This window comes from Acytostelium subglobosum, assembly GCF_000787575.1.
Source record: "Acytostelium subglobosum LB1 DNA, scaffold: scaffold13, whole genome shotgun sequence".
In the NCBI taxonomy this organism is placed as follows: Eukaryota; Evosea; class Eumycetozoa; order Acytosteliales; family Acytosteliaceae; genus Acytostelium; species Acytostelium subglobosum.
Genome location: NW_012236520.1, coordinates 723,454 through 737,763, shown reverse-complemented (window position 1 = coordinate 737,763; position 14,310 = coordinate 723,454). Strand labels below are relative to the sequence as shown.

At 47.6% G+C, this 14,310-nt stretch overlaps 7 protein-coding genes across 7 annotated transcripts; 3 read left to right on the top strand and 4 right to left on the bottom strand.

Annotated features, from left to right (window-relative positions):
* Window positions 1-816: 816 nt before the first annotated feature.
* SAMD00019534_069670 (hypothetical protein) lies at window positions 817-1,506 on the top strand (the record flags this gene model as incomplete). Its single annotated transcript, XM_012898079.1, has 1 exon — window positions 817-1,506. One exon carries the CDS (start codon window positions 817-819, stop codon window positions 1,504-1,506), a length of 690 nt encoding a protein of 229 aa, XP_012753533.1.
* Window positions 1,507-2,397: 891 nt separating this feature from the next.
* On the bottom strand, window positions 2,398-3,678 carry SAMD00019534_069660 (hypothetical protein; the record flags this gene model as incomplete). The annotated part of the gene is made up of 1 exon (XM_012898078.1): window positions 2,398-3,678. The coding sequence occupies one exon, from the start codon at window positions 3,676-3,678 to the stop codon at window positions 2,398-2,400; it is 1,281 nt and encodes a 426-aa protein (XP_012753532.1).
* Window positions 3,679-5,236: 1,558 nt separating this feature from the next.
* SAMD00019534_069650 (hypothetical protein) lies at window positions 5,237-5,779 on the top strand (the record flags this gene model as incomplete). Its single annotated transcript, XM_012898077.1, has 1 exon — window positions 5,237-5,779. One exon carries the CDS (start codon window positions 5,237-5,239, stop codon window positions 5,777-5,779), a length of 543 nt encoding a protein of 180 aa, XP_012753531.1.
* Window positions 5,780-6,101: 322 nt separating this feature from the next.
* SAMD00019534_069640 (hypothetical protein) lies at window positions 6,102-7,875 on the bottom strand (the record flags this gene model as incomplete). Its single annotated transcript, XM_012898076.1, has 2 exons — window positions 6,102-7,504; window positions 7,581-7,875. The coding sequence occupies 2 exons, from the start codon at window positions 7,873-7,875 to the stop codon at window positions 6,102-6,104; spliced, it is 1,698 nt and encodes a 565-aa protein (XP_012753530.1).
* A 165-nt stretch (window positions 7,876-8,040) lies between these two features.
* SAMD00019534_069630 (hypothetical protein) lies at window positions 8,041-9,642 on the bottom strand (the record flags this gene model as incomplete). The annotated part of the gene is made up of 1 exon (XM_012898075.1): window positions 8,041-9,642. The coding sequence occupies one exon, from the start codon at window positions 9,640-9,642 to the stop codon at window positions 8,041-8,043; it is 1,602 nt and encodes a 533-aa protein (XP_012753529.1).
* Window positions 9,643-10,095: 453 nt separating this feature from the next.
* On the bottom strand, window positions 10,096-11,445 carry SAMD00019534_069620 (hypothetical protein; the record flags this gene model as incomplete). The annotated part of the gene is made up of 1 exon (XM_012898074.1): window positions 10,096-11,445. The coding sequence occupies one exon, from the start codon at window positions 11,443-11,445 to the stop codon at window positions 10,096-10,098; it is 1,350 nt and encodes a 449-aa protein (XP_012753528.1).
* A 750-nt stretch (window positions 11,446-12,195) lies between these two features.
* Window positions 12,196-13,659, top strand: SAMD00019534_069610 (hypothetical protein; the record flags this gene model as incomplete). The annotated part of the gene is made up of 1 exon (XM_012898073.1): window positions 12,196-13,659. One exon carries the CDS (start codon window positions 12,196-12,198, stop codon window positions 13,657-13,659), a length of 1,464 nt encoding a protein of 487 aa, XP_012753527.1.
* Window positions 13,660-14,310: the final 651 nt, after the last annotated feature.

Here is a 14,310-nt window from a genome sequence, read left to right as displayed (position 1 = left end):
AATCACTTCTCTACCCTCATCTCTGACAAAACTATCCTTTGTCGACTATTTCGCCGATGTTGGGTGATCCGTGCGTCGACGACACGTTGCTCCTTGCCTTGCCTCCTTCACTGCGGAGCTTGAAACTTGGATCCAATCTTGCAAAGAACCAAATTGTTCCTGGATACTTTCCCTCGTCTCTCACAAATCTTTCTTTCAATAGCATGCTGGATGACCCACTGCCGCTGGTACTGCTGACATCCCTACAAAAACTATCGATCGGTTGCTACCGAGTATGCTGCTCCCTTCCAACCTCAATCACTAGATTGAATCTGTTCACCAATCAAAAGATACCACCTGGGTCACTCCCCTTGTCATTGGTGTCACTGTGTCTACATTACGACTCTGATGAGGCGATAGAGAGTGGCACATTCCCATCATCTCTCATCAACCTTTCGTTTACATCTGGATTCATGGCATCTCCAAAGTTTCGGTAGTGTCTTGCCTGCATCCCTAATCAAGTTGGTTCTGAATGACCGAATCACTGGCCCAATTCGGCCGTGGCTGTCATCACCTCTCCAGTACTTGACATGTAAATTGTTTGAACAAGAGGTGCTAGAGAATGGAGATCTTCCAATATCACTCACTGTGTTGAAGATCTACCCGGTCGATGTGACACATTTCAGCTTCAACGAAGGGTCACTACCTGACTCTCTTACTCACCTGAAGCTTGGTAGAGTTGGTAGGGGCTATTACGTAAATCTCGCATGCCCTCTGCCCCAACGAACCAAGAAGCTGGCATTCGAAACATCACCAAGCAACGAGATTACGCCAGGTATGCTGCCACCAACTTTGACGTCTCTTACGCTGGCATCCAAATACAATCTGCCCATCATACAAGGTGCTCTGCCTCCAACATTGATGGCCATCGTCTTTGGAGATAGATTCAACCAGGCATTGCCAACGGGCGTGCTGCCATCGTCACTCAAGAGTCTCACACTTGGGGAAGACTACCAACAAAACAAGAATCAGCTCCAGCTCCCACTTGGTCTCTCAACATTGAAGCTGGCGCATATCACTCAACTGATCCATGTTGAGTCATATCAGCATCCACTTGATCTCATGATAGCAGAGAGCATGAGTAATTGGAAGGATCGGTCGACGTCCAAGGATCCAATCATAAACCTTGACCACACAATGGCATCGCTTCATGTTTCCAGTCTTGGTGGGTCTTCATACCTGTTTGATTATCCCAACGAAGAGAGGTCGGAGAGAACTGGAGTTGAACAAATGATGCAACTGGTCAAGCTTGTTCATGGAAATGTGATCACCTACGTTATGAAACACCTTGGATACGTCCAACTGGTACTTCGCAGGATTCCGTCTACGACTGGAGAGTCTCTCACTATCTGTGTAATCAGAGAGATTCAACGAAATCCCTTTGGTCCAGCGAGGAGACTGACTCCTCACATATTCTTTATCCGACCAAAGTCAGAGGAATCCCCAGAGATTGTTGGAAATAAATAATTTCAATGTGGTCCTTATTATCTTCCCTCCATTCCCATCAGCTCTAATGTTCCTTTCCAAGTTCAGTAAGTGATTAGGCATGTTAGAGGGTTGATCAACACTCAACCCAGTGGTTAAGATCTTCGATAATACTCACATTCTCACTCACTCAATCACTCAATCACCACTCACACTCACCTTGAGTTAGTGATTGCTAAATGAACAAACAAACAACAAACAAACAAACAAAGGACATGGATAGAGAGATTAAATGGATTTCCATATATGGATCATAACCAAAGTTCTTCACTGAATTATGGTCCGGTGTATCCTTTCATTAAGGAATATCATTCCTCTCCTCCAATCCGAGAATTAATTCATTCGGTTTCCAGTTCGGTGCTTTGGACAGCTTGGATTACTTCTACAGCTATCTCAGTGGCAAGGAATGTACCATCAATAGCTTGTCAATAATAATACCACCCGACGATTTCATCGCACTAGATATGTTGGTAATTGTTGAGGAGAAAGAGATTGAAATATTGGAAGTCTCGTTCCTTGGAGAGTTTAAGGTTCAAGATCTGACAATCGTGCTGGTCGCCGGTGTGTCTCCTTGTCATGATCGCCACGCTGCTACGATGTAGACCGTGTTATCCATGGAATAACTAGTTATCTTTAAATCGAACATCTTGACCAGGGGTATATCACAGCAGTGTCCGACTACAAAACCAGCGTTTATGGCGGTCTTGAAGCCGTTGTGTTGTCATCGTGGTCATAGTCGTCATGTTCACGGTCATGCATGATCCAAGTACCTGAAACGAATGAAATGATTGATAGTTGCCAACTAGCAAGGTGTCATCCACTCATTTTTTTGTTGGTGTTTACCAAGATGACAAGGTAATACAAATAGTATGATCACACAGCTCTGTCTTCATCGTCTTCATCGTCTTCATCGTCTTCATCGTCTTCATCGTCAAACAAGTCCCAGTTGACTTGGTATGGGGCGAGTGACTGCCTCACCAACTGCTTGAAATCTTGGAGCTCGTGGATGTCGTGCTCAAAGTCGTTACATCTGTTGGTGTGGCACCTCATCGAGTCTTGCCATGACCATCCCAACTTGTCTGGGAGAACGTCAGGAAACAGACGATTGATGTGCAGAACCTTGAACGGCCTGCCACAAGGCACGATGATGCGCGAGTTGATTCGCAGCCGATCGATCCGGTGCTCACTCGACTGGAGCAGGAACTGTATCACAGGATAGCCAAGCACGCCGATGCAGTAAGACTCCATTCGCAGGCGATTCAGCGCCTGGTGCTGTTTGAGGAAGGTCAACATGTTGACATAGACATCTGGTTGGCCATTGTTGGGTTGCTCATCCCTGGGCACTTGATCATCGATCATGGGCGATCCACTCATCGACGAGTTGATCAGCGACAGACTCTGCAGATTGACCAGACGACCGAGGAGAACGTCCACAAAGAAGAGTCGTGAGTTGCAAACGATGTACTCCATCAGCAGAGGCGCGACCTCGATGTCGCCATCGGCCAGCTTGAGTGAGACAATGTTGGCTCCGAGATAGTGGCTGGACTGCAGAATTCGGTCGACTTGTGGATGGACGTTGTACATCAAGTTGCCCAAGATTGCCACTGACGAGGGCTGATGAGTGGTGCCCTGATCGAGCAGTGCCAGAGTGTTTGTGAGGGGAGGGTCATGATGATTATCCAAGATGATGCGATGCCTGGTCGCTGTGACCTCATAGACGCGCTCAAGAAGGAGGATGAAAGAGAGGGGTGCTGTGATCTCTTGCAGGTTGCAAAGCAACTCCTTGACACGAGCGATGAAGTAGCCGGCGTCGACAGAATTAGCTTCTAGGGCGGGCCATTTATGAGTGTATTGAGCATAAGTGGAAATGTACAGATGGGTTATGTTGTTGATCAGGAACAGTGTGCTGCTGATGGCTATGCCAGGCTTTGTTCTGATGATGTAGTCAGTGAGATCCTTGGGCAGCATCCTGATGCGAGTGTTGAGTGATGCAATGATGCGGAGGAACAGACGGCAGACCAAGGACAGTGACAGCTTCCACTTGAAGTGATCGTCCTCCCATGAGGTAACTGCCCAATAGACGCTTCTGTCACCAAAGTTATCTGAGTCCTCTAGCTTCTCCAAGGAGGAGAACCTGGGCTCTATCCACAGCATTCTGATGATATGGTGGAGTGCTGTTGGATGAAAAGCTGCCATATCAATCGCGGATTTGTATGTACTGCTACTGTTTCTCTATCTGACTTTCTCTTGCTCGGGTGACCATTGGAGAATGAGGCTGTTTCACAGATTTAGAATGCACAAAACCCCTCCCTCACCTCTCAAACACTGGCGATGTCGCGTGGACTCAGGTTGATTTGGTGGTTCATGATCAGAGAACAGGGCCCTATAAACGAGGCATCAAAGTTCATGTCGTGATAGAGATCGTTGTTGCGATTGAATTGAATTGGTTAAGACAAGTCAGATATATATCATGATGGTCGCTACCGTGTACAGTCGCCAGGGTCTCCTTTGTCATTTTGGCCACGACTGCCACACGACTGCCACCAGTATGCCGAGGAAATTATTGTTGATGATGGGGTAATTGATTATGGCCCATTGTCTGTTGTAGTTGAATGTGGGGTCCGCGACCATGGAGCATTTTGCTCCAAGTCAGTGATCAATCATCAGTCTGTTTACTAACCAAACATTAAATATTCGAACAGTTCTTTGTTATATACTCTAGTCACGATGTTGGACGAAAGTACAATTCGTATCATACAAAGAGAATGTATTGGTCTTTATGATAGAGCCCTTGCATTTCTTAGACCAACGAACAAGGCTTTCGATCCAGAGTGCAGCACTGGGATAGCATATGATCAAGCATATGAAGTGCTCAAACGACGTGTTGGCTTGCGGTTCAAGGTTGCCTTCAAGCAACTGAACATCATCAAGAGCTTTGCATTGGTTTGCTGGCAATGGTTCCACGTGGTCTCCAAACACTACATGCGACACATCACCATGCTTCCTGGAGGATTCACACCCTTTGTGTTGGTGGATAGTCTGCCCGCACTGCTGCTTGACTTTGGCAGCGAACTGGGTCTTGTCCTCAAAGAATGGGATTACACATCCAACGGAAGCTTCAAACTCGAATACTCAAGCTTCTCATTCATCCAAACTCAGCACATCGAGAGACTGGCATTTGTTCACCACTTTGAACATCACTTCATGGAGATACTCGATCAATTCCCAAGCCTCAAACAAGTGGACCTTCTATCTTACTATTACGATGGCGAGATTATCCATGAGGCACCGCAGCACATTCAATTCACACTCTCATTATACCATAATCCCAAGTTTCCTGTCAACTATGAGTGGACTTCAAATGGATGTCGAGATATCCATTTGTTCTTGGCAGGGGTCGATTTCGAAATAGACATCATTCGTCAAGCAAGGCCTACTGCTATAACAATTGTTAATATGGAGCATTTATCCTCTGACCAAACTTTGGACCTACGCCAATTGGTCTCACTCCCCTCTCTCAAGCACATCGACCTGAGCCATTGGAATCACCTTTTGACAATTTCTTTCTTAACCCACATCCTCTATGCCAAGCAACGAGACTCTCAACTTCAATCAGCTCTGCCTGGACTACGACCATCCATCTTAGCCTTTACACCTCATCGAAGCAATCAGGTCAAGCACTTCACTCACAAGCTTGACGATCAACAACCAGATGTACAATCGCACACTGGATAGAGTTGCAAAGGAATTCGTAGTTCACCTTGTCGACACAAAGACCCTGCCCCAGGAGAAAATCAGCTTTGGAATTCCAAACACTTTAGAGTACTTCTATCTTGACAGTCTCTACTTGGACATCTCATTCTTTAACACATTGGAACGCAACCATTCTCTCAAACACCTACATCTCACCTACGGGTGTCTAATGGACAGCACCTCAACAAAGGCACTCCGCAAGATGCTTTGCGTCAATCACACAATCACAAGCCTCTCTCTGCGAGGCAACATGCTCTTCACCAATGACCATGTGGTGGAAGAAGTAGTCTTGTTGTTAGGCGGGCTGCAGGCGCCTCTTACCAATCTGGACATTGCCGCCAACGGCGCAAAAAACCTCGAAAGAATCTTCAATGCTTTGCTCACTAGCGATGTCATTGAGAATCTGGTCATCGACTGCAGAATGGAGAATGACGCTGGGCATTACACATCACGGTCAAACATTCTCGTCTCTATCGAGATCGTTGATGAAGATTTACAATGATCAACAATCCAACTCATCTAATTGAAAATAAAGGAAAATGGATTCACAGCGTCCTCCTCATACTTGGGTATACTAGCAAGATTGAGATACCAAACCTAGTTCTCAAAGTACACCATCTCTCTTTTGATCGTTGCCTTCATGGAAATCAACAGTGTCTCCACTGAGGAACCATTCAGACAGGCTGAATACATTCTGATCGTGAAATGGTTCATTGAACCAATACGCGGACGATCCTGTCGTGGAGACTCGACAATGTCTTAATGAAGGTTGAGTAATCATATTTGTGGGGAAGGACGGGATCGATCATTCATTCAACACGGGATCAAAAATGATTAGATAAGCGCATGATGGTTGATATGTCAATGAATCCACAGTTAGTCAGGTCATCCCCTTGAGCAAAGAACAACGTCTTTGATATTCGCACCAGCTTGGCACACCTGCCCAGTTTTCCTCCTCGGGTGCCAAGTGTCAGCCACATGATGGACTGTGCCAGTTGATCCAAACGACACCTGATGCCAGGCAGAGGCTTCATTTGGCAATCTGGTGTAATCTGTGCTAAACCAAGCGATCGCAGTCCTGCTGGCAGCGTGTTGCACTCAATCCGATGTTTGATATTGTATATTCCAAGGGATGTGACTGACAAAGGTATTTGTTGGTCGAGAACTGGGTGCATGTATCTATTCAAGAAGAACGTCGTGAGGGACAATGGCAGCGGTGAATCGACCAAGTTGAAGGCATCCTTAAAGGCACATTCAAGAGTGAGATCCTCAATCCCGTGAAGTCCAAACGTTGTTGGTCGATCTACATGGATTGTCAGGTTGCGCAGCGTCGATGGGAGCGAGGAAAGATCCAAGCGTGCGACTTGCGCCTCCCCACTATAGTCGACCGCGCCGGCCATACAGAGTCTTTGAAGCTTAGGAAATGTGGCCGATGTGATCCACATAAGTTCTAGATGATGCAGATAACGTTTGATGTTCAACTCAAGAAGATGAGAGAATGGAGACATGGTAGGGTCACACTGCAGCCACTGACTTGGATGTGTTTGGTCCGATGAATATAAATATAGCCTGTCGAGCTTGAGCTCAGTGAGGCTCGGAGGGAAGTTGATCGGAAAGGGGGGAAGGCCGTCCATCGTCAGCTTGGTGAGGGATTGCGGCAAGCACGTCCCATCCAACTGCCGGCCGAATTGGGATCCAAACTCCAGAGTCTTGATAGATGACGGGAGTGGACTCCACGGGATCGATTGGTTGATACTGCTCCCAATGCACAGGGTCTCAAGGTGCGGGGGTAGCAATGACCCTAGGTTGATGTTTAGGTTGGCATCGTCTTCCTCCGAATAGAACATTGAGAGCATCTTCAAACCAGCAGGAAGCACTCCTTGGTCAAGCGTGCCTTCCAAGGCCATGCTTGAGATTGAGAGCCAGGTCAATGTAGCAGGGAGCATGTTTGGCGCAAGGCGCCACCACACTTTGTGAGGGACGGCCAGGATGCGCATGGTTGTCAGGGGAATATCTGGAAGTGGCTCTGGTCGGACTAGCCTCTCGTACTCCAAGGGAACCGATCGATCGGCCAGCTCTTGAAGCATTGGCTTCATCCTGTCCCAGCAATCGCGACTGAAAGGATGTTTCTTGCTCTCGGCAAACTGGACCTTGGCGATGTTTGGTATGGCCAACACTGCTTGAAACAACTTGTTGATGCTGTCGACAGAATGGTCCGTGTCCAAATCTGACGTGTGCGCATGGTATAGGTTCGTTAGCTTCTCGATGCGAACCAACGAGATGGGCAGCGGCAACAGGCATACCAGCAAAGAAATAGAAACAGTCGGGCGGTTGGAATCGGGTGTAGGTCGAGTGAACTCGCACCGTGTACATCTTGGCGTTGACGATATGCTGGTCGATGATGCCTCTGTACGAACCAAGCATTGTGCCATGTTGGCGGTAGGCGTATGTGCCAGGCAGTGCGTCCGCGTTCAATCTGAGATAGCTCTCTCGGTGGTCAAAGAATCGCTTGCATACTATAGTGAGGAGCACTCTATCTGCATTGCTCTCCAAGCATGACGCTATTCGTCCAACTATGCTCAGTGGCAGTGACTCCATCTTTGATTGAAGGGAGTAGATATGAAAATGAAGGTGTTCAGACTAAAACAGAGTTCAACTTTTATGGTCCGATGAGTCAAAAAGAAATGTAGTGGGAAGCCAGCTTCTCTTGTCTCAACTTGGTCCTCAAGCCTTGTTGTTGCTGTTGCTGCTTGGCTAATGCTATTATAGCACGCTCCATTTATTGTCGATCCAAACGTAGTTGTTGAACCTTATCAATGACACCATGTTTGGTTTACCTATCTGGAATGGTGACTGCAGATTCTGAACGGTGTTGCTGATGGCCAGCGCGTTGTAGACTTGATCACGTTCTCCATTGAACGGCACGCCAAAGGGCGAGAACGTGCAATCAGAGAGATCAAGATGGACGATGCTTGTGTTGGTGGCGATGGCCGATGCGATCGGTGCATGCTCTCCAAGATCATTTCCCTTGAGCGAGAGCGCAGTGATTGTTTTGTTGGCCCTGAGCATGTCGGACACAGCGCCCTGCCGCACCGACTCCTGGAGGAACAGACACACAATCGATGTGTTGGTTTCCATCGCCTTCAAGAAGGGTGCCGAGACAAAGGGGAGCCGGCAGAGATTGAGATGGGTGAGGCTGGGCATGCCAAGCAGCAACAGAAGACTGGACTCCATCAGCTCCAATTGGTTGGAGTTGACATCAGGCCAGGAAAATAGCATCGCACTCGGTTGGGCGCCGTCAGTGCGCACACCAATCAATGTCATTGATTCCATCGACTGGGAGGTGGCCACTGCAACGCAGAACTGGTGAAACACATCGACATTGTCGTCGATGTCGGCGACGAACTGCTGATCAATCTTTAGCCGGCATGTGATGGATTGCAGGTGCGGCAGCCGTTGGATCGTTTGGCTGATTTGGCCCATCGACAGGCTGACACTGCCAAAGTCAACGGATTGTAGAGTGGATATGTCAATGATGTCGGTGATCAGATTGAGGCCGTGGGTTCGCTCGTCGCCATCGCCATAAGTAATGTGGGGCTCGGGCACAAAGGTATGTTGTTCGTCATAGTCAAAGATAGTGAATTGCGACGGTTTGAGCGACTTGATGAATGGAGGCACACGGTAGAAGCAGCTCGGGTACATGTAGCTCACCCTGTCGTATTTGTGAACGAGTGCTGTGCAAGGGATGCGCCTGAGGTCGCTGAGGGTACCCAACCCGTGGTTGAATCTGTGGAAGAGTGTGAGATTGATCGAGCATGCTGGAGTGTGTTGCAACAAGTGACCAGTGAGCTCGTCGACTCGCCGGCAGAGGTTGTGGCTAGCATGGATATCCAACGTGCTCAGCCTTGGAAAGTTGGGCGCGCTGATCATGTTGGCCAATGGTGGGATGTCCTCCCCATGAAGTATGAGCAGAGAGAGCCGAGCAATGTTTGTCACCTGGAAGAGAGAGAACCTGCTGTTTAATAGATGCACATTGGCCGAGAGGCATGATCCCGGATACAAGATGTCGCAGATTGTTGTCTTTGAGAGTGGCCTGCCTGCTGAAGAGGAGAAGGCTTTGACGAAGCCATCGGCATCGGTGAACAGCGCCAGATGGCTGCAGTAGTGCCTCGAGATAAAGTGGAACCATTGCCAACACACCTGCGACAGTGAGTACACTACCTTTAGCAGAATTGCTTCGGACGCCCTCTCGTTGTGGTTGTAGGCGCACGGCTCTGCATTGTCAAAGACACCAAACGTATTGGGGGCATACGAGTCGATGACAGTCTTGATCACATGAGTATAGAGGATGAACTCTGTATCCATTGTTTGTAGTCGAGACTGCATGCAGTGATAGGGTAAGGGTGTCAAAATGATGAGGTCATGTATGTACTGCTTGAGTTGGTTGTATCATATCTATATGAGCATTGGAAAAGACGTGTGTGTTTAAATCAATCGATCAGTCAATAAATCAATCAATCATCATTATAAGCGTATGTAATCATATATTTTGAGACATTTCAAATATAATTATTTATCTCTTGCTTGTTTATAACTAGGATTGGAACAAATAATGTAAAGGGGTGTTTGTGATGTGTATGCATGAAATCCTACATGGGACACTTTGTTCAAGTGCTTATTTCTTTCATTCATTAAACAAGTCCGTTCATCAATTTTCCTTTTAAGGTGTTTTTATCTGTAAAACATATACATCGAGAAATCGTGAAGACCTTGGATACATATCATATGTACAAGATTCTGTCGGAAGATATGTCTTCGTTACGATCGAATGCATGAGTGGTCACAATCGTCTTCATCGTCATTGTAGTCAAACAAGTCCCAGCCGACTTGGTATGGGGCGAGTGACTGCCTCACCAACTGCTTGAACTCTTGGAGCTCGTGGATGTCGTGCTCGCAGTCGTTACTGCTATTGGTGTGGCAACTCAACGAGTCGTGCCATGACCATCTCCACTTGACATCTGAAAGAACGTCAGGAAACATACGATTGATGTGCAACACTTTGAACGGCCGGCCACAGGGCACGATGATGCGCGAGTTGATTCGCAGCCGATCGATCCGGTGCTCACTCGACTGGAGCAGGAACTGTATCACAGGATAGCCAAGCACGCCGATGCAGTAAGACTCCATTCGCAGGCGATTCAGCGCCTGGTGCTGTTTGAGGAAGGTCAGCATGTTGACATAGACATCTGGTTGGCCATTGTTGGGCTGCTCAATGTCGAGGGAACCGACCCTGGGCGCATGATCATCGATCATGGATGATCCACTGCACGACGAATTGATCAGCGACAGACTCTGCAGATTGACCAGACGACCGAGGAGAACGTCCACAAAGAAGAGTTGTGAGTTGAGAACGATGTACTCCATCAGCAGAGGCGCGACCTCGATGTCGCCATCGGCCAACTTGAGTGAGACAATGTTGGAACCGAGATAGTGGCTGCACTGCAGGATACGGTCGACTTGGGGATGGATGTTGTACATCAGATGGCCCAAGATTGCCACTGACGAGGGCTGATGAGTGGTGCCCTGATCGAGCAGTGCCAGAGTGTTTGTGAGGGGAGGGTCATGATGATTATCCAAGATGATGCGATGCCTGTTCGCTGTGACCTCATAGACACGCTCAAGAAGGAGGATGAAGGATAGGGGTGCTGTGATCTCTTGCAGGTTGAACAGCAACTTCTTGACATGAGCGATGAAGCAGCTGGCGTCGACAGAGTTGGCCTCTAGGTTTGGCCACTTCTGAGTGCCTCGAGCAAAAGTGGAAATGTAGAGATGCGTTATGTTGTTGATCAAGAACAGTGTTGTGTCAGACTTTGTTCTGATGATGTAGTCAGTGAGATCTTTGGACCCCATCCTGATGCGAGTGTTGAGTGATGCAACGATTCGGAGGAACAGACGGCAGACCAAGGACAGTGACAGCTTCCACTTGAAGTGATCGTCCTCCCATGAGGTCCAAAAGACGCTTCTGTCACATTGGTTTTCTAAGAAAGAGGACTTCTTGTCCTTGGAGAACCATAGCACGTTGATGATATGCCGGAGCAATGTTGGATGAAGAGTTGCCATATCAATCACCGTTTGTATGTTCTGGACAACCTCCTGTTTCTCTTTCATAGGTTGTAGAGATCATTTAACTTTCTTTGAAGATAAGTTTAATTTGAATTGCAACCTAAATTAACCAAGAACTGTCTATATCTATTATTATATGTCTCTAACTTTATATCTCTCAATGTGTCTCACTACATACTACCCTTGGTTTGATGAATGAAATTAACAGTACTTCTCAAAAAAACCTCATTCACTCCATTTTGTTGTTCATAGTACCCATTCTCCATTGTGAAGAACAAGTACAAGTTAGGTGTTTATTCAATAACAATATCATACTTACATACATTTAGACTAATTATATCTATAAAGTTAATACTATGTTATATCCTAACTTACGTACTAGTACAACCAGAGACCAGTGTGAGCTTGGTGAGAGCGTGCATTTGAGACAGGTCGATTGAAATGTTGTAGTATGGAGCGTGACGATGCGAACCCGGTGACCGACAATCAAAGACGCCGAGCTTTAGCTCAAGTAGTGTGCGGTTGATAATGATAGAGTCTGCATTACTGTAGTCTATGTGGTCAGGGCCAGCTGGAGAAGAAGAGAACACTTCGAGAGATTGGACCGCAGGCGAAAGGCACTGGAGATGGGATGACAAATTTGGGAAGTGGGTGTGTGGAGTTGTTTGGACTTAGTTCACTAATCTCACACAATCATTCTATTAATATCATGTCGCTCACACTCATTTTAACCCACAAGCAACACAAAGGAGATAATAACATACAGATAATTCGCCGAACTACACGTTGTTGACAATGGCGACCGCACTAGAGAGACTTGTGCTTCAAGCTCTGATCGAGCCATCACATCCGTGTCTGAGCCTCGCCGTGCTCAAAGAGGTCTTTGCTGTGCACAGAGAGAGCATTTATCACCACACTGTTGCGTCACTGATGTCGAAAGAGCTAGGATACTCGCAAGAGTTCTACCAGCTGCTGGGCTCGCTGTCATTGGTGTGTTGGAAATGGTTCCGCTACATTACGAAGCGCTTCTTCACGCATCTCTCGCTAGATCTCAGCCACGGTTGGGAGCCCCAGTGGCGGTGTGCGCTGCCCGAGACGCCGCTCTCTTTTATCATGGTCACCAACATCTTTCTCTACAACAGGCCACAATACTATGGGATGCCTCCCATAGTCTACAGCGGAAGCAAGTGCACACTACTCGCGCCACACAACATACTTCGACTCTCTGTCCATGTCACCGACCAAGAGAGCGATGCGGCCATCACAGTCGATATGGTCAGACTTTGCACCAATCTACAGACTGTCGATCTCTATGCCCAGCTGCATCAATCTGCCAAAGTGGACAATATTGCCAAGACACTCCAGTCAATCAATCCACTCTTGGCGATATCGCTCACGGTAGCACATGCAGGCCTTTGCAACCCTCGTGCCGATGACACTGGCCTCTGGCATCCAGCCTTTACAAACTACCAATCAGTCCATTACTTGGCTCCTACATGCTTTGTTGAACTTCCTCTCATCATTAGACCTTGGACACCCAACCGATTCACCTTTGTCAATGTGTGCCAGTCCTGGATTGGCTACGACCACGATCTCATTGGCGATCGAGAGCACACTCGTCTTCTCATCGCGCATATCCTCCAGACTGCACCGTCCCTGGCCGAGGTTGACTTTGGAACGATCCCCATTGAGCTGGAGGAGCTCACTCAGACAGTGTCAATGGCCAATATTCGCTCTGTTACCTGTCGACTCGAATTAGCCAACAACCTCTTTGCAAAGGAGAGCTGGCACGATGGATACAATGCATTGGTGGACGCGAACCCTGGAAAGACCAGCTTGACCCCAGACGACGCTTGCTCCCTGGACGCAAATGTGATCTTGTCCGAGCTGCGCCACTTTGACGTGCTGTGCAAAAGCCTGTCAACTTCATCCATTGAGCGACTGACCTGCATCAATAACTGGCCCGAGTACAACCACTGTGGCTCCAAGATCGAGTCGGTTGCCCTTTTCTTCATGCAGTTCTGGTTGGCCAATGTAATTGGCGAGAGCAGGTTATCCCATCTCCACCTCTGCGGCCTTCCTCTGGTCAGTGATCGATTCTTTGACAATATTCAAGGCTCTGCACTACTCAGTCTGTTTCTAACACATGGCGCGATGCTCGACAACTACATCGATTCTCTCAACGATGCTATCAGTATGAACAAATCCATCCCAATTATCTCGCTCCAGTGCAACCATATCGGTCTTGACTTTGATTGACACCATGGTGACCGAGACCATAACTGTGTCCACGTTCCAACAGCAACTGGTTACCTCTACTGCCTCTGCCATCGTCCACCACACTGCGTGACCTGGTGTGCGGCCTCGCGGAGTGCAGCACGGCGACGACATATGTCGGCTGCATACTGGCCAACGTGATCGATGATATTCGCCAGACCAAAAGCAACATAAACAATATACATATGTGTAATCTTAGTGTCTCACGTCGAATAGACCAAGTCCAGTTCACGTAACAACTCAGTTGTCTATGTTTATTCATCAGCCCAAGCATCGGCTGGAGTCATATGCGGAGGTAGGAGGCAGGTCCAATCGATACCAGTGAGAGCAGTGACCAGTTGAGATGACGCACTTTCCAGTAGCGACCATCACGATGAACACTATGACCTCGTCCATGACGACCACATCAACGACAACCTCACTCCAACATCAACAGTGACATAGTTTCCTTGACATATTGGATTGTATCAACACCAATACCCTGACTGTTGTTGTGGCGATGGATAACATGGTTCTTGATCGTAGCAGTTGTGGCAGTCATGAACACGACGATCACGACCAGATCATGACAAACACAACTACCACAATGATTGATTGACCATTAATCTGCAATATAATATAAACTCTTCATAC